The sequence below is a fragment of the Catharus ustulatus genome, chromosome 5, assembly GCF_009819885.2.
Source record: "Catharus ustulatus isolate bCatUst1 chromosome 5, bCatUst1.pri.v2, whole genome shotgun sequence".
Taxonomy (NCBI): Eukaryota; Metazoa; Chordata; class Aves; order Passeriformes; family Turdidae; genus Catharus; species Catharus ustulatus.
The window spans coordinates 75770280-75792658 of record NC_046225.1 but is presented as its reverse complement, the minus strand read 5'-3'; the positions used below and the strand labels follow the sequence as shown (position 1 = coordinate 75792658).

The window sequence follows — 22379 nt, the reverse complement described above, 5'->3', positions numbered from 1 at the left end:
AAAGTCCTTCCACGAAATAAAAAATGGTGGTGTTAGCAGCTGTCATGGGAAATGCTTTTCCCCCAAAATTATCTTGGATTTAGGAGAGGCCGGAATCTGCGAAGCAAAGCTCGTGGTGTTTGCACAGTGTCAGCTTTTCACGCCAGGATTCCCTGGAACTGGCATCCCTGGCAGGGCCCTGAACAACTCCTTTTCCTCCCCAGCTGGTGCAGATCATCATCAACACCACCCACCTGGAGAAATCCTGCAGGTTCCTGGAGGAGTTCATCACCAACATCACCAACGTGCTGCCCGACACCGTGCACACCACCAAGCTCTACGGCACCACCACCTTCAAGGTGAGCTCTGCTGGCCTCCCCAGCTTGGGGATTTGGCAAAACAGGATCAGCTTTAAATGGCTAAAAAAGGAATTTTGTTTCTACAAACTATAAGGAAAAAAAAAATCAGAATAAAAATTTCGACTGTTTCAAGGTGAGCGCTGCTGGGCTCCTCCACTTTGGGATTTTGGAGCAAGGCAAAACAGGATCAGCACAAAGAGAAGTTTTATTGCAACAAACTATAAGGAAAAAAAATTCAGAATAAAACTTTTCACTGCTTTTCCTCCCCCCATACACTTTTTTTTTTTTTTTAATGCACAGAAAACAATTTAGTTCACCATCTCTAAAATAACATTTTACCAAAAGTCTTAGCAGGTAAAAATTTTAAAATTTTCATAAAACACAAACCACCAGAGCAGGGCAGGGGTCCCACCCTGGGTGGGTTCTGGGAGGGATCAGCTGGGCTGAGCCCAAGTTTAATCCCAGCCTATTTTGGGCCGGTTGCGCCATCGCGTTGCTCCTGTCGAATCGTGCGAGGTTTTCTCCTTAAATTGCAGCTCTAATTAGCTGAAGGATTAAGGGGATTTTCAACAAAAGCCTGATCATTTATTTGTGATTTACATAAATCCCCACTGTGCTGTAGGAGTGCTGTGTCAGGGACACCAGGCTCCTCTAAACCCAGGAGAAAGATTTGCAGAGTTTTTATTTCTCCATCTTTCAGCTCCTTTTAGCGTTATCCCCTAAAAATCAGGGCTGACAGAAAGTCCCTGAGTTGTGGGAGTTTTTCCATATGGGATTTTGGGCTGTGGGGCCCCCATCCCATGTGGGATTTTAGGGTTATGGAGCCCCCATTCCATGTGGGATTTTGGGGCTTTGGGACCCCTATCCCATGTGGGATTTTGGGGTTATGGAGCCCCGCTTTGGGACCCCCTATCCCATGTGGGATTTTGGAGCCCCCATCCCGTGTGGGATTTTGGAGCTGTGGATCCCCCATCCCATGTGGGATTTTGGGGCTGTGAAGCCCCCATCCCTTGTAGGATTTTGTTGATGTAGAGCCCCAATGCCATGTGGGGTTTTGGGATTATGGAGCCCCCATTCCATGCAGGATCTCAGGGTTGTGGAACCCCCATCCTATGTGGGATTTTGGATCCCCCATCCCATGTGGGATTTTGTACCCCCATCCCATGTGGGATTTTGGGGCCTTGGGGCCCCTATCCCGTGTGGGATTTTGAAGTCCCCATCCTGTATGGAATTTTGGATCCCCCATCCCATGTGGGATTTTGGAGCCCCCATCCCATGTGGGATTTTGTGCCCCCATCCCATGTAGGATTTTGGGATTTTGGAGCCCCCATTCCATTTGGGATTTTGGATCCCCCATCCCATGTGGGATTTTGTGCCCCCATCCCATGTGTGGGATTTTGTGCCCCTATCCCATATGGGATTTTGGATCCCCCATCCCATGTGGGATTGTGGGGCTGTGGATGCCCCATCCTATGTGAGATTTGGCACTGTAGATCCCCCATCCTGTATGGAATTTTGGATCCCCCATCCCATCTGGGATTTTGGATCCCCCATCCCATGTGGGATTTTGTGCCCCCATCCCATGTGGGATTTTGTGCCCCTATCCCATGTGGGATTTTGTGCCCCCATCCCATGTGGGATTTTGTGCCCCCATCCCATGTGGGATTTTGTGCCCCTATCCCATGTGGGATTTTGTGCCCCCATCCCATGTGGGATTTTGTGCCCCCATCCCATGTGGGATTTTGGATCCCATCCCTTGTGGGATTTTGGGGCTGTGGATTCCCCATCCCATCTGGGATTTTGGAGCCCCCATCCCATGTGGGATTGTGGGGCTGTGGATGCCCCATCCTATGTGAGATTTGGCACTGTGGATCCCCCATCCCATGTGGGATTTTGTGCCCCCATCCCATGTGGGATTTTGTGCCCTCTCTCACCCCGTGTCCCGTCCCCAGGACGCCCGGCACGCCGCCGAGGAGGAGATCTACACCAACCTGAACCAGAAGATCGACCAGTTCCTGCAGCTGGCCGACTACGACTGGCTGGCCCCTGAGCCGGGCAGCAGGGCCAGCGACTACCTGGTGGATCTGATCGGCTTCCTGCGCAGCACCTTCGCCGTGTTCACCCACCTGCCGGTGAGCCCCGCCCTGCTGGCACAGCCTGGAGCCTCTCCTGCAAATGGGGAGTGTGAAATTATTACAGTTTTGGAATCAAGGGGCTCTCAGGCGAAGATGTGGGAATAGGAATAACAGTTCTTTACTAGGGAAATTAAAATAGAAATACAGCACTACAAAGAACAAACCCCAAACCCTGACACAGTCAGAGTACAGCCTGACACCCGTCAGGCAGGGTGTTGGCAGCAGTCCCATCCCATGGTGGCTGCATCCTCCTGCAGTGACAGATGTGGCTCAGCTGGAGCAGTGCTCCTGTACAAGGTGCAGTTTCCCTCCCAAGCTCCAGTGGGGATGTGGAAGGGTCTGGTTTTCCTCTGGGATCCAGTGGGAAAGGCTGCTCTGATGTTCCAAATCTCAGATTTTTTCTGGGTAGGAAATGCTTGGCTCCTCCCCTGGGTGGAGCATCTCCCCATGGGATGATGGAATTTTATCAGCCATGCACTGGGATCCATGGCCATGAACAGGAGAGATCTCCTGGAGGGAGGATGGGCTGTGGAGAGATAAAAAACTGGATTTACACATGGCCATTAACAGGAGATATCTCTATGGAGGGAGGTTGGGTCCTGGAAGAGATCAGGATCACTGCCCCAGCTGGATTTACAGATGATCCATGAACAGGAGAGATTTCCTGGAGGGAGGGTGGGTTATGAAAAGATAAAGAACACTGTCCCAGCTGGTTTATAAAACATGGCCCATTAACAGGAGATCTCCCATGGAGTTATGAGGGATGGGTCCTGGAAGAGACAAGGATCACTGCCCCAGCTGGTTTAACAAATGATCCATGAACAGGAGAGATCTCCTGGAGGGAGGGTGGGCTGTGGAAGGATAAAGAACCCTGCCCCACCTGTTTTTTTAAAGATAACCCATTAACAGGAGATATCCCAGAAAGATCAGGATCACTGCCCCAGCTGGATTTACACATGGAGGGGAGGATGGGTTGTGGAAGGATAAAGAACCCTGCCCCACCTGGTTTTTAACAGATAATCCATTAACAGAAGATATCTCCCATGAAGCTCAGGATCACTGCCCCAGCTGGTGTAACAGATAGTGATAGAATCCAGACTTTTGGATACCCCAAAACTGATGGGGTCAGGTGGGAACAGGGCCTGGAGCTCCCAGGATGTCAGAAGAAATCCTGGTTTTAAAGATGTTTCACAAGCCAGGCTTCAGCAGGACTCTCTGTTTTGGTTTAGGGTAAATTCAGGAGGAAATTTTGGAATGGGGTTTTTTTTAGGAAACAGATTGAAGCAGTTCTTTCTCCAGCTGGTTTGGGGAAATATTTTTTTGAGAAAAGTGTAAAAACCCTGTTTATTTAACAGGTAAAGCACTTTTTAGCACTAAAATGAGCAACACTAAACAACAAAACAAAACTTCTTGCTACTTTTAAGTGATGACAGATTCAGAAGAGTTCTTTCTGTGGGTTGCAGTCTGGTTTATTTAGTCTGTTTTTAGTTTTTTTGGTGCTGGGAAATGTCACAGCCCAGGCCAGGCTTGGTGGGTCACAGGTGTGAGCTCTTGGTGCTTTTTTGGGTTTTTAGTTTAGAGCAGGTTTGAACAATTCTAAAAAAAAAATTAAAAAAAACCAGCACAGACAACTGGGGACAGAAGCATCACAAAATTAAATTTTGTGGGATTGAGGCTCTATCCCAGCAGGATTGTTATTTATTCCCCACCTGTATTTTAGATATTTTAACTTCCACTTAACAGCCACCCAGGATTTTTTTTTTCTCCAGCAAATCCAGCCTATGTGTGCCTTACACAAACTGCATTTAGAGTTTCCAAGTGTTTGTCAAGTCCCTGCTGCCTCCCATCCCAATATTTCTCCTTTGCAAGACACCATATGTTTCTTCCTTCCCTCTGCTGCCTGAGCTCCCTGTGTTTATGCTGCTGCTGCCATCAGAAATTTGCTTTATGTTGCTTTTTGCAGTGGTGTCTCATTGGTAGGAAAAATCCAATCACCAGGGAGGTTCCTTTTTTTTTATTTTTTGGCTCCAGCAGCTTTTTTTTTTATTTTTTCCCTCCTGTAAATGGGATTTGTTCTGAGCTGGATGCACTCTGGGGAGGAGCTGGGACCAGCAGGTATTTTGAAACAGCAAATCCCCCTGAACCCTGTGGTTATCCTAAAAGCAATTTCAGATCTTCCTTTCTTTACAAAATTTGTGCTTTCACCAGCTGGGGATAAACAGGAAAGGGGAGATTTAAGATCCCTGGGATTCTGCTCTGTTTTGGGAGGTGTCACACCCCAAACCCTGCAGCCTCGTGCCTTGGGGCATCCCTGTCCCAGCAGGAACATCTGGGAGCTCAGAATGGTTGATTTGGGGGGAAAAACCCCAAAAAGGGCACTGGGAGTGTTCCTGGGTGGTGGAGAAGAGGATTTTTTGTGCTGTCAGTGGGACAGGTTGGTGAATAAACTGAGGAATGAGGTGTTGCCCCCTGAGCAGAGAGGTGGGAAGGGCTCTGAGCCATCTCCAGGTTTGTCCCAAAATGTCCCCAAGCAGGTGTCCTGTGGCAGGTGCCTGGAAATGGCTGGATTTCTCCTTAAAAAAAGAAAAACAAAAAGGAGAAATGGTTTAGCATCTGGATTTCTTCTTTAAAAAAAAGGAGAAATGGTTTAGTACCTGGATTTCTCCTTAAAAAAATGGAGAAATGATTAGCACCTGAATTTCTTCTTTAAAAAGAAGGAGAAATGGTTCAGCACCTGGAATTCTCCTCCAAGAAGGAGCTGTGGGTTGGTTCAGCACCTGGATTTCACCTTAAAAAAAAAGGAGAAATGGTTTAGCACCTGGATTTGGATTTTTCCTTAAAAAAGAAGGAGAAATGGTTTAGCACCTGGATTTCTTCTTTTAAAAAAAGGAGAAATAGTTCAGCACCTGGAATTCTCCTCCAAGAAGGAGCTGTGGGTTGGTTCAGCACCTGAATTTCACCTTAAAAAAAAGGAGAAATGGTTTAGGATCCTGGATTTCTCCTTAAAAAAAATGGAGAAATGATTAGCACCTGAATTTTTTCTTTAAAAAGAAGGAGAAATGGTTCAGCACCTGGAATTCTCCTCCAAGAAGGAGCTGTGGGTTAGTTTAGCACCTGGATTTCACCTTTAAAAAATGGAGAAATGGTTCAGCACCTCGATTTTTCCTTTAAAAAAAAAGGAAAAATGGTTTAACACCTGGATTTGGATTTTTCCTTTAAAAAGAAGGAGAAATGGTTTAGCACCTGGATTTCACCTTAAAAAAAATGGAGAAATGTTTCAGCACCTGGAATTCTCCTCCAAGAAGGAGCTGTGGGTTGGTTCAGCACCTGAATTTCACCTTAAAAAAAAGGAGAAATGGTTTAGGATCCTGGATTTCACCTTAAAAAAAAGAGAAATGGTTTAGTACCTGGATTTTTCCTTAGAAAAATGGAGAAATGGTTCAGCACCTGGAATTCTCCTCCAAAAAGGAGCTGTGGGTTGGTTTAGCACCTGGATTTTTCCTTAAAAAAATGGAGAAATGGTTTAGGATCCTGGATTTTTCCTTAAAAAAAAAAAGGAAAAATGGTTTAACACCTGGATTTTTCCTTTAAAAAATGGGGAAATGTTTCAGCACCTGGAATTCTCCTCCAGGAAGGAGCTGTGGGTTGGTTCAGCACCTGCAGGTGCCAGCCCCAGGAGTGCTCAGGAGCTGTAATGGGAGCTGACAGGGAGATTGGTGTCTGCAGCAGAGCATGAACAGCAGGATGAGCTGGGGGGGGATGCCCACAGTGATTTATGAGCTGGGCCACGAGTGATTTATCTCCCTTAAATATTTAATGTTTCCTTTTGGAGCCAGCCAGGGTCGCTTTGGAGGGCTTGAGTTGGTGTAAAAAGCACCAGGACAGATGGAGGCAGCCTTTGTCTTCCAGAGCTGGCTTAGAAAAACCCCAACTGAGGAGAAATTTGGATTTTCTGGGCAGCTCCAGAGTTCCCCCAAAGCTGGGGAGGCAGGAGAGGCACCTCAGCCTGGTCTGGGCAGCTGCAGGTGTGGGATTTTTTAAAATTCTAATATTTTTAATATTTAATATATTAATATTTATTGGTGTTTTTTGCTTTTGTTGCTGCTGGATCACCCAAATTTGGGCAGGAAGGACCAGGCTGCATCCCTCCACATCCTTTGGTGTCAAAGTTTCTCATCCTTGTGGGGTTCAGGGGATTTTTCCAGTGGTTGATTTAGGAGCAGACTGAATTTCCTGATTTTTATTCTGAAGTGCAGGAGGTGAAGCTGCTGTCCAGAGCTGTGCAGAAAATGCTGGGGGTGTTTGTGAGCATCAGCTGGGGCAGGGAAGAGCGAGAGGTGTGAGGGAACATTTCCCAAAAAAGGTGAATTCCAGCTCCAGGAGGAGAATCCAGGATGGAGCTGATCTAAAGAGGTGTGATTGGAAATAATAATAATATTTCAGAATATTAATATAAATAACAATAATATAATAATTTTAAAAACCCATTTGGGGTCTGGGAGGAGCTGCTGCCCTGTTTGGGATGAGTTTTCAACCTGCTCCCATAAAATCCAGGATTTCCACCCTGCCAGGACAACTCCAGCACTGCACCACCCATCCCTGTTTGCTCCTGCTGAGCATTTCCAGAGCTGATTCCTGCTGAATTTATGGGATTTTGGCCAAATTGAGAAGTGTTCCCCTGCTGTTGGAAGGTGCAGTTTTATCCCAGCTGCAATGACACCTCCACCTGCCCCAATAATCCCAAATAATCTCAAATAATTCCAAATAATCCCAAATAATCCCAAATAATTCTAAATAATCTAAATAATCCAAATAATTACAAATAATCCCAATAATCCAAATAATCCCAAATAATCCCAATAATCCCAAATAATCCAAATAATCCAAATAATCCCAATAATCCCATTGTCCCCACGGAGCTGCAGGAAAAACTCTCGAGGTCCCAACCCCAGGGCAGCTCCAGTGCCTTGGGAAATCCTTGGGAAATCCTTGGGAAATCCTTGGGATTCAATACTGGAGAGGGGATGAGGAGGAGCTGAAAGGAATCTGAGCCAGGATTTGGGATGAGGGTTTGTGTTTCCCTCTTCAGGCTGAATTTTTCCTGGATTTCTTTGGGAATCCCAGAATTTTTGTATTGAAGTTTTGGGTTGGAAGGGTCCCTTAAATGTCACCCACTCCAAACCCCTGCAATAATCAGGGACATTTCCAGCTGGGTCAGGTTCTCCAGAGCCATGGCCTTGGATTTTTCCAGCAGTGAGACCTCCACCATTATTTGGGCACCCAGTAAAAATAACCCAGCCCAAAATCCTGGCCCCTAACTTAAATAATTTCCATTTTCTGTGGAGCTCAAGCAGGAATTTGAGTCCTGAGTTTTTCATTTGGTGTAGGAATTGTGGGAGATGATGGAAACCAATTGATTTTGGAATTCCTGGAATTTATTTGCATGTTACAGTTATCTGGGGGACATTTCCAGCTGGATCAAGCCATGGCCTTGGATTTTTCCAGCATTGAGACCTCCACCATTTTTTGGGCACCCAGCAAAAATGATCCAGCCCAAAATCCTGGCTGGTTGACTGTCCTAAAGTCTCCACTTCTCTTAGGTCTTAAGCTGGAATTTAACTCCCAGATTTTTCCTTTGGAGTAGGAATTGTGAAAAATGATGAAAACCAGTTGAATTTGGGAATTCCTAGGATTTATTTCCATGTTACAGTTATCTGGGAGACATCTCCAACTGGATTTTTCCAGCAGTGAAACCTCCACCATTTTTTGGACACCCAGCAAAAACAACCCAGCCCAAAATCTGGCTGCTGCAGCATCCTAAAAACTCTGCACTTTTTCTCAGCCTTGCAATCCCAGATTTTTCCTTTGGAGCAGGCGTTGTGGGACGTGCTGGAAACCACTTTTCTGTGGGAATTCCTTGGGGATTCATTTGCAGTTTGCTGGGGGACAGCAAAAGTTCAGGGAGAACTTGCTGGGGTTTTCTGTGCATGCCACGGAACAGTCACGGTGGTTTGGAGCCACCCTTCCAAAATGTTCCACTAAGAGCCCAAAAATGTCCCTGAGCAAATAAAAACTGATGGGAATCAAACATAATTAACATTTGGCTTAACAGGGAGAGGCAGTTCCTGCTGCTGCTGCTGTGGGGCTCATTAGTATGGGATGCTTGGGTCTCCTTTAAAAAAATATCACTTTTTTAAGGGTATAAAAAAATATATTTTAGTACAAAAAGTATTTTAGGCTTTAAAAAAAAAATTAAAAAAAAAAGGTGGTTTCTGGTTTTCAGCAAGCAAATGGCCACGGCCTCCAAAAATGAACATTTCCAGCCTGAGACTTTGCAAAGAATGACTGAAAAAGCCTTTTGTCTTTGATGGCTGATTGTTGTTTTTATTTCTTGTTGGACAAGTTAATGTAAATGGCATTGACAGGGCTACTCCAAACACACTGATTTGTTGACATTAAGCTCCTCAGAGATGGAGGGTTGTGTCAACACCTCCCCTGAACTGTCAGGTTAACAAAGCAAGGATGTTTTCCTGGGGGAGGGGAGCGGGGCCGGGGGAAGGGGGGGGTGTTTTGTTTTTATTTTCAGTTTCCTTTAATCCTCTGTTAGTCTTGTATCCCGATAACCTCCTTTGGAGGGGGAGCAGGGCAGGTCAGGAGGTGAGGCTGACCTGGGAAGGGGAAGCAATCTTTCAGCGATCCAGCAAACCCTGAGCACTTCAGTGTGAACCCTCTGCTGAGGGGTTCTTGTGGGTTTTTTTTTTTTTTCCCCTATTTTTTTTTCCCTTTTCTGCTTATTTTTGCCAGATGGCAGGCACAGATTTCAGCTGGAGCCGTGATGGTTTTTGCCTTCTCTTGGCATCTCTTCCCCCAGCCCCAGCAGCTCTTGCTCTGGTAGAAAGAGCTTTGCAAGTGTTTATTTTCTTTCCAAAGAGAACGATTGCCTGTGTTTTTATTTGAAAAGTCAAATCCCTCTGGAATATTTATAAGCCAAGGCCCTGTGCATGGAAGCGAAATGCCGTGAACTTTGCACCAACCACAGCCTGGGCCACGCTGGGAGGGACCCAAGTGGAAAATAACCATCAGGAAAACATCCCAGGAGCTCCAGAGTCACCCCTGGCTTTGCACAAGTCCAGAGAGCTGAGCTGGGGCTGGTCCAGGGTTTGGGATTTGTCACCTCTCACAGGTGGGATTGATGAGGAGCAGGGATGGGGACACAGGGAACGGCTCCCACTGCCACAGGGATGGGATCTGGGGAAGGAATTGTTCCCTGGCAGGGTGGCAGGGCTGGGATAGAGTTCCCAGATTTGCTGGGGCTGCCCCTGGATCTCTGGGAGTGTCCAAGGCCAGGTTGGATCCACCTGGGATGGTGGGAAGTGTTTGGATCAGGATCCTCTTTAAGATCCCTTCCAACCCAAACCATTCCAGGATTCTGGAGCCAGGCTGGGAGAGCTGGGAATGCTCCCCTGGAGAAGGGAAAATGCCAGGGAATGCTCAGAGTCCCTGCAGGGGCTCCAGGAGAGCTGGAGAGGGACTGGGGACAAGGGCTGGAGGGACAGGACACAGGGAATGGCTTCACTGGGAAAGGGGAGATTGGGCTGGGATCTGGGCAAGGAATTCCTGCCTGGGAGGGTGGGGAGGGGCTGGGCTGGAATTCCCAGATTTGCTGGGGCTGCCCCTGGATCCCTGCAGTGTCCAAGGACATTGGGGACAGTGGGAGGTGATGGGATCAGGATGCTCTTTAAGATCCCAGCCCATTCCAGGATTCTGGAACAGAATCCACAACTGCTCTCGTGGCTCTTTATTCTCCTCCTGCTCCTCCCAGCAGCTCCCTGGATCCCCCATTTTCCTTCCCCAATCCTTTCAGGTGCTGGAGCTGCTGTTGGAGCTGTGGGGGGTTCTGGGCACCTCTGATGCCCTTGGGGCTCCCTCCTGCCTTGTCCTGCTGCCCCTTTGTCCTTGCCCTGCTGTGTTTGTAGGGACAGACAGATTTCCTCCCCACCCTGTCCCTGAGCACCTGCACCTTGCTCTGCTCCCCTCCCACTCCAGGCTCAGGGAGGAAAGCTCAGCCAGGAAAGGTCCTTTCCTCTTGGAAAGCTGAAATCAGTGGGATAAATAATTCTGGGATAAATCCAAGACCAAAGCAAAGTGTTTCCATCCCAATGGGTCTCTGAGTTGTTGATTTTAGGGCATTGAAATGGCTCCTTTTATCACCCTGGAGTTCCTAAATCTGCAGGGAATTAGGGGGAAAGGCTGATATTGGGGAACCTGGATGAGATCCTCACACCCAGCTCCAAAGAGATGTTTGTAAAATCCTTGCTCCTGGTTCAGAGAAATTCCCCATGGGGACTCCAGCTGGAAATTCCTCCTGGTTTGAGGGATCCTCCACTCAGACTGGGGTGGAAGTGTCCAGAACCAGCCTGGGACAGTGGGAGCTGTCCCTGCCATGGCAGGGGAGCCCTGGATGAGCTTTAGGGTCCCTTCCATCCCAAACCAGTCTGGAATTAAATATAATAATGAAAATAATGTGGGTTATTGACATGTGCCACCTCCCAGTTTGCATCTGCCCAATCAGCACCAAAAGGAAACTTCCAGACCTTCCTTCTGCTTCAGCAGCCCCTGTGGGAAGAAAATTTAAATTAGGGTTAGGGTTAGGGTTGTTGTCATCTCTGCTCGTTGAAGGTGGAAAACCCGCGGCATTTCCAGGGAGAGGAGGCAAACAAAGCTCTGCTCCTGTTTCCTCTGCTCCCAGGGCTGCAAACCCAGGCCTGGGGCAGCAAAACCCACCTGGGGACAGTCAAACCTTCACCTTCAGAGCCTGGACCCTGCTTCTGCTTCCCAGCCTTTATTTCCTGGGAATCCCAACAATATTCCCTGCTCCATCAGGATGTTTGTGCCCCTTTCCCTAAAAACCGAGCCTGGCTAAGCCTGGACTATTTGCAGGCTCTGGGAGGGTTTCTAAGTCAACACTGAGGCCTCAAATCAAGGCCAGAGACGGAGCCTGAGCCTGGTTTAAGCAATCCCAGGCTGGCTCCCATCCAAGCCGGGGTGCTGCAGGCGCTCCCTGTCCAGGAGCGGGGTTGGATGTCAGGAATCCTCCCTGGTGTCCTCAGGGCATAGCCCAAGAGGGAGAAATGCAAAAAAAAAACCTCTTTTCCCTCTGGCTTTTGCAGGCTTGGAGCTGTTTAGAAGCCAGATGTATTTATTCCTTTAATTGGATCCAGTGCCTAGACAGCTCTGGAGTCAGCTTCCTACAGAGAGGGGGGCATTACTTTCATTAAGGTAAATCAATGGAAAATAATACCTGGAGCTCCCCTGGAAAGGGTCAGGGATGGAGTAATCCCTTTATATGGAGGGGCTTTGCCAGCCTGCTCTTAGTCAGGCTTGGTCTGAACGGCAGCAAATCCCAGTTTTCCTTTTATCCCTCCTGATTTTCTGTTCTCTGCCTAGTCGGGATTAATTGGCAGGAATAAATCACGGAGGAGGTGGAAAAATAAAAATGGGATCGCTCAAAGTAGCAGCAGGGCAAAGGAGGAGTTCTGGCAGAGTTTAATTTGGCCGGTGGGGAGTTGTTGTGGATAATCCTGGAAGTTGAAAAGGAAAAAAAAAAAACGGGATGCAGACATGGACAGGGCATGAGCAGCATCCAGAATCTTCCACGTCTGGGGCTTTCCACTCCAGAGGTGACCCAAGGCTTTTAGGGGATTGCTTGGCCTGAATGAATGTTCAGCAAAATTCCCATAAAACTGGGATGCCTTGAAGGGGAGAGCACGCACTGGTGGCTGGAGCAGCACATTCCTGAATCCCAAATATTTATCAGGATGGAGAGGTCAAAACAGGAGCTGGTGGTGCTTTAAAACAAGGAGCAGAGTGTCCAAATCCGTGGATTTCGTAGTGCTGGATGGGGCAGGCTGACCCCTGATTAACCCAGGAGCTCTGTAAACTCCAGTCTGGCTAAGCCAGGTTATCTGGAATTCCAAATTTCCTTGTCTGCTTTCAGCAGCTGGAAAATTAATGGGAGCTCAAATCCCCAATCCCATAAATCCTCTAAACCAGGCTGTGCTTCCCTAGGTGTTGTTCCCTCTCTGGAGTCACCTTGGCATGGCTAAATCAGAATTTTGTTTTCCAGGCTGGGATTGAGGAGCTGTTGGAGGTTTTGTGCTGCCTGCAGCTCCATCCATCAGGGATGTGTGGCACAGGGAATTTGGAACCCAAAGGTCCTTTCCTGCTCCAGAACCTCAGCCTGGACCTTCCAAAAAATCCTGCCAGGAGATGAAGTTTGGGTTGGGATTCTTTCACCCTTTAGGGGAAATAACAGGATTTGGAATTTCCTGCTTTCCTCTTGTTTTTTCCACTGCTCTTCCAAGAGCAGGGAGTGTGGGAAGGGAGATCCATGAGCAGCTTCCAGAGCTCTCCACACCTTCCTTACCCCATCCATGGAGGAGCCTGAGCTCCCCTGGAGGAGCCCAAAACTTTTTGGGGTTCCTGTGCAGGGGACACTTGAGCTGATGGAAAAGTTTTGGGATCATTGCTTGGAGCCACCAGCTGTGGCTGATGGCACCAGTGTGGGTCAGGGTGATTTTGTGACCACCACAGGGTCCCTTTCCACAAATGTTTTCCCTGGATCTCACAGCCTTGGGTAGATGGAATGGCAGGAGCGGGAGAAACATCCCAAAGTGCAGATCCCTACGGAATTCTCGTGATCATCTGGAGGATTTTTTGTGTTTCATGAAGGGCAAGAAACCAGGAGAACCTGATGTGTTAATTAAAAACCCGCCACCAATTCCTACAGCTGTCCCATCCATCCTCTCCCTGTTTTTTAGCTCCAGCACCTCAGTTTTGAAATGGAAATTTAAGATCCGATTCCGTTTTTGGGAAAAGACGAAAAGTTCGGCGCCGCTTGCGCCGGTCACTCGGATCTGCTCAGAAAAACCTCTTGGGCTGAGCCGTGCTGGCTCAGGGAGCAGCAGTGCAGTGGCTGGGCTGGGGTTTTTCCTTGGAGCTCATCCTTTTTTCCAGCCTGTTCACCATCTGGGCCCGCGGTGGGGCAGCGCTCGCGTCTCCTCCCGTGCGCCGGGTCGGAATCTGCGTAAATCGGGAATCTGGAGCATCCCTGAGTGTGCTCAGGGCGAGGAACCCCCGGGGCCGCTGTCCCAGAGGGGAGGACGAGCTCTCCAAACTTCTGCATTTTTCCTTTTTATTTTTTTTTTTTTTTTTTATCCTCCGACGTCGAATTGTAATTACGAAATTATTTCGGGAAGATGGAGCGAGTCAAGTCCCTCTCTTTAAGTTTTCCTGCTGCCGTAATTGGCAGCTCTGCCCCGATAAATCAGCAGAAACAAACGTGGTTCTTTGCTCTTCATAAGCGAGGGGAAAAATATAAAAAAGAATCTGCATTTAATCAGCTTTTTGTTTCCAAAATGGCAGCTGCTTTGTATTTAATGGAAAATCAGGCTCTTCCCAATGGAAAGAATGTTATTCCCAAAGCGAATACAAAAGAAAATAAAAGCCACAAAAGAGGAGGATGAAATATGTCCATAATTTTTTTTTTCCCCTTTTTTTTTTGGGTCTTGCTCGTTCCAGTTTGGAGCCGCGCACTCCGATCGCGGCCGGGCCACGGCTCTGCTTTGCATCAAGAGATTTTTTGGGAAAGTCTCGGATCCTGGGCATGGGGACCAGGAGAGAGCCTTGGGAGACACGAACACGACCAAAAAAATGGAGGCTACTCCATGTTCCGTGTGTTCCAGCTGAAAGAGGGGAGATTTTCATGGAATATTGGGAAGGAATTCTTCCTAGTGAAGGTGGTGAGGCCCTGGGATGGAATTCCCAGATTTGGTGTGGCTGCCCCTGGATCCCTGGCAGTGTCCAAGGCCAGGCTGGACTCTGGAGCGTGATGGGTGGGAATGGATGGGATTTAAGGTCCCTTCCCACCCAAACCATTCCAGGATTCCAGGGATTTTGGTGCCAGTCTGACCTTCCAGCCTGGTGGGACATTTGGGATCAGGTGGTTCTGTGGTCATTGAGTGTCTGCAGATAAACCCGTTGGAAACCAGGACAAAGGCTGTAATTCCTAGAGTAATCCCTGGAGTGATTCCTGGAGTAATCCCTGGTGTAATTCCTGGAGTAATTTCTAGAGTAATCCCTGGAGTGATCCCTGGAGTAATTACTGGTGTAATTCCTGGAGTAATCCCTGGAGTAATTCCTGGAGTAATTTCTAGAGTGATCCCTGGAGTAATTCCTGGTGTAATTTCTAGAGTGATCCCTGGAGTAATCCCTGGAGTAATTCCTGGAGTAATCCCTGGAGTAATTCCTAGAGTAATCCCTTGAGTAATCCCTGGAGTAATTCCTAGAGTAATCCCTGGAGTAATCCTTGGAGTAATTCCTGGAGTAATCCTTGGAGTAATTCCTGGAGTAATCCCTTGACTAATTCCTGGAGTAATCCCTGGAGTAGTTCCTAGAGTAATTCCTGAAGTAATCCCTGGAGTGATCCCTGGAGTAATCCCTGGACTAATCCCTGGAGTAATTCCTGGAGTAATTTCTAGAGTAATCCCTGGAGTGATCCCTGGAATAATTCCTAGATTAATTCCTAGAGTAATTCCTGGAGTAATTCCTAGTGTAATTCCTGGAGTTTCTCAGGGTGTGGTGTTGTCCCACCCCAAACCTGGACTGGCAGGAATCTTTCCCACCCATGGCTGGTGTGGAAGTCCTTGGAGGGATCCTGCAGGATCCCAGGAGCCTGGAGAGCTGCTGGATGCTCAGCTCATTTTGGGTGATCCAGGCTCTGCACCCAAAAATTTCCGTGTTCTTGACCCCCAAAACCCATTTAATTAAAAATGTCCTGCCCTGCCTTGGGATGTTGAACAAGGAAAAGGACAGAGATCGTGAAATCCTTTATTTCCTTGGATTTCTGTGTATCCAAATTTCCCCCAGCAGCTTCCCAGCTTTGCTGCAAACTGTGGAGATTCCAGAGGAGCTCTGGGAAGAGAAAAAGCCACTCTGGGCCCTTCCCTTCCCTTCCCTTCCCTTCCCTTCCCTTCCCTTCCCTTCCCTTCCCTTCCCTTCCCTTCCCTTCCCTTCCCTTCCCTTCCCTTCCCTTCCCTTCCCTTCCCTTCCCTTCCCTTCCCTTCCCTTCCCTTCCCCTCCTATTTATTTATTTTCCTATTTAACAAAAAAGAAATGAAGCAGAAGTCACTCCTTGACTTTTAGAGAGAGACAAATTGTGCATTCCTGCTTCTGCTCAGAGCCTCTGCTATCCTGAATCCTATTGCTGTTGGGTGTTTTTATTTCTGCTTCTCATGATTCCAAGACTTCTTGATTCCTTCAGAGGAAAAACCTTTCCATGGAGCTGCTACTCCATTAAAGACCCCAAAAAAGCCCCAGACCGAGTAAAAGCGCATTAAATATTTTTAATAAAAGCCCCTTTCAGCCCTGTCTGCGGGAGCTGGTTGTGACCATCACCCCCCGTGTGATTTCCCTCTTCCCCCAGCTCCAGCCAAAACACTTCCAGCTGTTGACCTTGGGCATCTTGGACACAGCCAAGGTTTTCTTCCTCTTTTATTGGAATGTCGGGGGTTTGTACCGGGCTGCAGTGGCTGGTTTATTTTTGGTGTGGTGAGGATAACTGCTGGATTTGCTTTTCTCTTCTCTTCCCCATTTTTATTTTTCCTTTTTTTTTTATTGTTTGTCTGGTTCAACTTTGCCATGTGTTGGTCCTGTCCCGTTCTCCCAAAATATCACCAAGGTGGGAAATGTTTGCCTCTGGCAAAGGACACCCCACGGAGTTTTTTCCACACGTCTGGAATGCAGGCTCGGCTTCCAGGGGAATTTGGGAGAGATCCTGGGTCAGGCAGAGGATGGGGCTGGTTGGAGCAGCTCCACTTTTGGCTCTTTGGATTCTCCAGTTGAGTTGGTCTTTGCAGGAGACAGATTCCTCTTGGGATTGGGTTACCTGGTGCTGCTCTCCGTGGGTTTTCCATGGAGATCTCCCATGGTGGGACCTTGGAGATAGGGATGGTGCAAGTCAAGGCCAAAATCCCAGTTTTACTCAGGAAAAGCTCCAGTGGGGAAGCTCTGTTGGAGCCTGGTGATTTCCTGGTGGCACCGGGGTTCTGCCAGGGGTGACCAGAGCCTGCCCCAGGTCCGTCCGTCCTCCTCCAGTTCCTGGGATCTCTTCTGGATCCTGGGCAGGAGAGGCTCTCCCATTCCTGGGAAAAGGGCAGGGATGAGTGTCCTGGCTGGATGGATGCTGGGGTTTGGAAGGGACAGTGGCATTGGCCATTCCGTGTGTCCCAGTGGAGATGGAATCCAAAACTCCTTCCCAGAGAAATGCCAGTGCAGACACTGCCTCTCTTTTCTTCAGTCTGGGCATCAGGAGCTCCAAAGTTCTAAGGATCCCATGGATCCAAGGCTTGGAGTATTCCATGGATCCAGGACTGAGGAGCATCCTGTTGGTCCAAGGCTCAGAGTATTCCATAGATCCAAGGCTGACGATCATCCCATGGATCCAATCCTGTTGTTCCAAGGCTGAGGAGCATCCCATGGATCCAAGATAGAAGAACATCCTGTTGGTCCAAGGTTGAGGGGCATCCCATTGGTCCAAGGCTCAGAGTATTCCATAGATCCAAGTCTGAGGATCACCCCATGGGTGCAAGATTGAGGAACAGCTCCTTGGTCCAAGGCTGAGGAGCATCCCATGAATCCAAGGCTGATGATCCTCCTATTGATCCAAGACTGAGGAGCATCCCTTTGATCCAAGGCTCAGAGTATTCCATGGGTCCAAGGCTGTGGAACATCCTGTTGGTCCAAGGCTCAGGGTATTCCGTGGATCCAAGGCTCAGGAGCATTCCATGGATCCAAGATTGAGGAAAATCTCATTGGTTCGAGACTGAGCAGTATTCCATGGATCCAAGGCTGTGGAGCATCCATCCCATTGGTCCAAGGCTTGGAATATTCCATGGATCCAAGGCTGAAGATCATCCTGTTGATCCAAAGCTGAGGAACATCTCGTTGATCCAAGGCTCAGAGCATTCCATGGATCCAAGGCTGAGGAGCATCCAGCTCGTTGATCCAAGGCTGAGGAGCATCCCATGGATCCAAGGCTCAGAGTATTCCCTGGATCCAAGGCTCAGGAGCCTCCTGTTGATCCAAGGCTCAGGGTATTCCATGGATCAACAGCTGAGGAACATCCCATGGATCCAAGGCTCAGGGTATTGCATGGATCCAAGGCTGAGCAGCATCCCATGGATCCAAGGCTGAGGAACATTCCATGGATCCAAGGCTGAGGAGCATCCCATGGATCCAAGGCTCAGGGTATTCCATGGATCCAAGGCTGAGGAGCATCCCACAGATCCACAGCTGAGGACCATCCCTTCCTCCAGCAGCCATTCCCGTGTTCCCAGTTGCCCTGACCCACAAGCCAGCCTTGGCTGGAAGGTTTCCCTCTTTTCCTTGGCAAATCCCAAACCCCTGTGAGCGTCACCTCCTGACTCAGCTCCCTAAATCCACACCATGGCTCCAGTGTCCAGCTCCTGGGGTGACTCCAGGGATCAGATCCAGGTCTGCCAGTGGCTGAAGCCACTCAGGGCCCGTTGGTGGCCACACATCAGTGTGGAGTGACAGATCCCAGCCCACAGCTGGAAACCAGGAATTGCTCTGCTCCTGTCCTCCTTCCGTAAAAAACACCCCAAAATGAGGGATAAAAAAGGGATTTGTTCCTAACGAGTGTGCTGCAAAGCTGAGTGAGTAGAATTTATTAATTAAGAGTTTTCTTGGTACCTGCTGGGTTTATTTGGGATGCAGCCATCGAGGCTGGTGTGGCCACAGGGGTGATTTGGGCCAGCTGAGCTCCAGCCTTGAGGGGACATCTTTAGGGCCACCAAGCTCTGACTTTGGCAACCAAGCAGGGACACCAGCTGGGCTTGGGGTTCCTTTGGAACTCCTTGTCCTGCAGACCCATTCCTTTGCAGGATCTTGAGTGCAGATCCAGAGGTTTGGGGTTGTCTTTTCTGTTTTTTTAAAGGGTTTTGTTTGGTTTCTCTGTGGTTTTTTAAACTAAAACAAAGCTGAAAGCACCCAAAACAAACCAGAAAGGAAAAAAAAAAATCATCCAACCAAAAACCTCCACGAAAAAACCCACTTGGAAATGGACTTGGAAAGTCCAGTTGAAAATGGACTTCTGGGCAATTAATGAAAGGTTTATTTTTTAAGTAAACCTCTTAAAAATATTTTTAAAATCTACAAGTACTCATCGTTCACTTGTTTTGATGCTTTGGGAAGCATTTGTGTTTTTGGGTGATGGGTTGGTGTTTTTCTGCCACCTTCAGTGAGTGCAGAACTGTTGTTTTTTTTTTTTAAAAAAAAAAGGCAAATCAGGACAGCACAGGCAAGGCAGGAAAAATTTCCAGAGCTGATTTCGTGCATTTTCCCCCAGTTTAGGGGGATTTAGGGCAGCCAGGGGATCCAGAAGCTTCTGGAGCAGGAGAGGAGCCCTGGGAGGTCTGTGAGGTCTGAAGTCTCCATCTGTGGCCACAGAGAGAGGATCCACTGGGATTATCCTGGGGTTTGTGCTACCAAACAATTGCTCATTATTTCCCCATCACGTTTCCATCCTCTGCAAAACATCCCAGCGCTGCCTTATGGATTGGGAAAGTCAGGAAATTCAGTGTTGAAATGGTGGGGACAACTTGTGGTGTTTATAGAAAATCGTACATTTAATACCAAAGAATTCCCTTTTTTTGGCCTGCTTCTCTGCCCTCTGAAGTCCCTGGATTTGCACATCTAAATATCCTTAATCGCATCAATCCCGATGCTTGTTGCGGGTGAGGAAGGAATTCTGCTGGTAGCAAACAAGAAAAGAGAATTAATTGGAAACTCTGAGAGCACTGGGGGCCCGTCAGGCTTTGTTTGCCATGGAAATGCCGCAGCAATTCCTCAGGGGGAATTTGGGTTTGGATTTTTGGATGTTTGGGACGTGCAGGAGGCACCAGCAGGTGAAGGGATCCCTGGAAGTGACCAAGACTGGCTGGGCAGGTCTTGGAGCAGCCTGGGCTCGTGGGAGGTGTCAGGATGGACCTGGGTGATCATTTCTGGGTCCAGCCCAACCCTCTCCATGGTTCCGTGGCAGCCAGGGGTGCTCCTGCACGTGCAGATTAATGGGTATTTATTTGAACAACCATTCCATTTCAGTAGCTCTTAATGAGTCCTTTGATAGCGAGTTCCTTAATTAACGAGGCAGCCTCCTGGCGTTTCCTCTCCCTAATTGGGAACAGATTGGCCGAGTGCAAACAAACGCTCCCGGAGCCAGGGGGGCTGCCCAGAGCCTCCCCTGTGCCCAGGGATGGACAGAGAGCATTTGGGGCTGATTCCTCCACTGGGATGGGCTTGGTGGACACTGAGGAAGGTTGGAGTCCCCAGTTCTGGGAGTGTCACCTGGGTGGGGACAAGGTGTGGCTCTGTCACAGATGCCCCTGGCAGTGCAGAGCCTCTCCTGTGCCCAGGGATGGACAGAGAGCATTTGGGGCTGATTCCTCCACTGGGATGGGCTTGGTGGGCACTGAGGAAGGTTGGAGTCCCCAGTTCTGGGGGTGTCACCTGGATGGGGACAAGGTGTGGCTCAGTCACAGATGCCCCTGGCAGTGCAGAGCCTCCCCTGTGCCCAGGGATGGGGTGAGGATGGACAGAGAGCATTTAGGGCTGATTCCTCCACTGGGATGGGCTTGGTGGGCACTGGGGTTTGGGGCTGCACAGGGAGGGTTGGAGTCCCCAGTTCTGGGGGTGTCACCTGGGTGGGGACAAGGGTGGGGACAAGGTGTGGCTCAGTCACAGATGGCCCCGGCTGTCCAGAGCCTCCCCTGTGCCCAGGGATGGACAGAGAGCATTTAGGGCTGATTCTGCCACTAGGATGGGCTTGGTGGACACTGGGATTTGGGGCTGCACAGGGAGAGTTGGAGTCCCCACCCCTGGAGGTGACACCAGGGTGGGGACAAGGGTGGGGACAAGGTGTGGCTCTGTCACAGATGGCCCCGGCTGTCCAGAGCCTCCCCTGTGCCCAGGGATGGACAGAGAGCATTTAGGGCTGATTCCTCCACTGGGATGGGCTTGGTGGGCACTGAGGAAGGTTGGAGTCCCCAGTTTTGGAGGTGACACCAGGGTGGGGACAAGGTGTGGCTCTGTCACAGATGCCCCTGGCAGTGCAGAGCCTCTCCTGTGCCCAGGGATGGACAGAGAGCATTTGGGGCTGATTCCTCCACTGGGATGGGCTTGGTGGGCACTGAGGAAGGTTGGAGTCCCCAGTTCTGGGGGTGTCACCTGGATGGGGACAAGGTGTGGCTCTGTCACAGATGCCCCTGGCAGTGCAGAGCCTCCCCTGTGCCCAGGGATGGGGTGAGGATGGACAGAGAGCATTTAGGGCTGATTCCTCCACTGGGATGGGCTTGGTGGGTACTGGGGTTTGGGGCTGCACAGGGAGGGTTGGAGTCCCCAGCCCTGGAGGTGTCACCAGGCTGGGGACAAGGGTGGGGACAAGGTGTGACTTGGTCACAGATGCCCCTGGCAGTGCAGAACCTCCCCTGTGCCCAGGGATGGACAGAGAGCATTTAGGGCTGATTCCTCCACTGGGATGGGCTTGGTGAACACTGGGGTTTGGGGCTGCACAGGGAGAGTTGGAGTCCCCAGCCCTGCAGGTGACACCTGGATGGGGACAAGGTGTGGCTCGGTCACAGATGCCCCTGGCAGTCCAGAGCCTCCTCTGTGCCCAGGGATGGAAGAGAGCATTTAGGGCTGATTCCTCCAGGATGGGCTTGGTGGGCACTGAGGAAGGTTGGAGTCCCCAGTTTTGGGGGTGTCACCTGGATGGGGACAAGGGTGGGGACAAGGTGTGGGGCTTGGTCACAGATGCCCCTGGCAGTGCAGAGCCTCCTCTGTGCCCAGGGATGGAAGAGAGCATTTGGGGCTGATTCCTCCACTGGGATGGGCTTGGTGGGCACTGGGGTTTGGGGCTGCACAGGGAGGGTTGGAGTCCCCAGCCCTGGAAGTGTCACCTGGATGGGGACAAGGTGTGGGGACAAGGTGTGGCTCTGTCACAGATGCCCCTGTGCCAGGGGACAAATCCTGGGAGCTTCCCAACCTGTGCCAAGGGACAAATCCTGGGAGATTCCCAACCTGTGCCAAGGGACAGGTCCTGGCACTGCTGCCAGGGTGGGGCAGGCAGCAATTCCAGGATGATTGGGAGGGTAATGATTTTAAGTGGTAATGATTTTGGGAGGGTAATGATTTTGGAGGGGCTGGTATGGATAATGATTTTTGGAGGGTAGTGATTTTGAGTGGTAATGATTTTGGGAGGGCTTGAATGGGTGATGATTTTGGGAGGATCATGATTTTGGGTGGGTTGGATGGGTAATGATTTTGGGTGGGTTTGGATGGATAATGATTTTGGGAGGGTAATGATTTTGGTGGGGCTGGGATGGGTGATAATTTTGGGTGGTAATGATTTTGGGAGGACTTGGATGGGTGATGATTTTGGGAGGGTAATGATTTTGGTGGGGCTGGGATGGGTGATGATTTTGGGATGGTTGGGGTGGGTAACAATTTCAGGAAGGCTGGGGTGGGTAATGATTTCAGGAGGGTCGGGGCAAGCAGTGATTTCAGAAGGGTTGAGGTGGGTGATGATTTCAGGAAGGTTGGGGGTGGGAAATGATTTTGGGTGGATGATGATTTTGGGAGGGTAATGAATTTTTGAGGGTTGGGATGGGTAATAATTTCAGGGGAATTGGGGTGGGTAATGATTTTGGGAGATCTGGGGTGGATAATGATTTCAGGAGGGCTGGGGTGGGTGATGCTTTTTGGGATGCTTGGGATAGGTGATGATTTTGGGATACTGGGGCGGTGTCAGACACATCCATGCCATTCTCCC

General features: G+C 49.4%; 1 protein-coding gene across 1 annotated transcript in view; it reads left to right on the top strand.

Moving 5' to 3' along the window:
• The window catches only part of EXOC6B (exocyst complex component 6B), a 287927-nt gene that overhangs the window by 180717 nt on the left and 84831 nt on the right, over positions 1–22379 (top strand). The window contains 2 exon segments of the mRNA XM_033060798.1: positions 204–338; positions 2291–2470. Coding sequence (XP_032916689.1) covers positions 204–338; positions 2291–2470 — 315 coding nt within the window.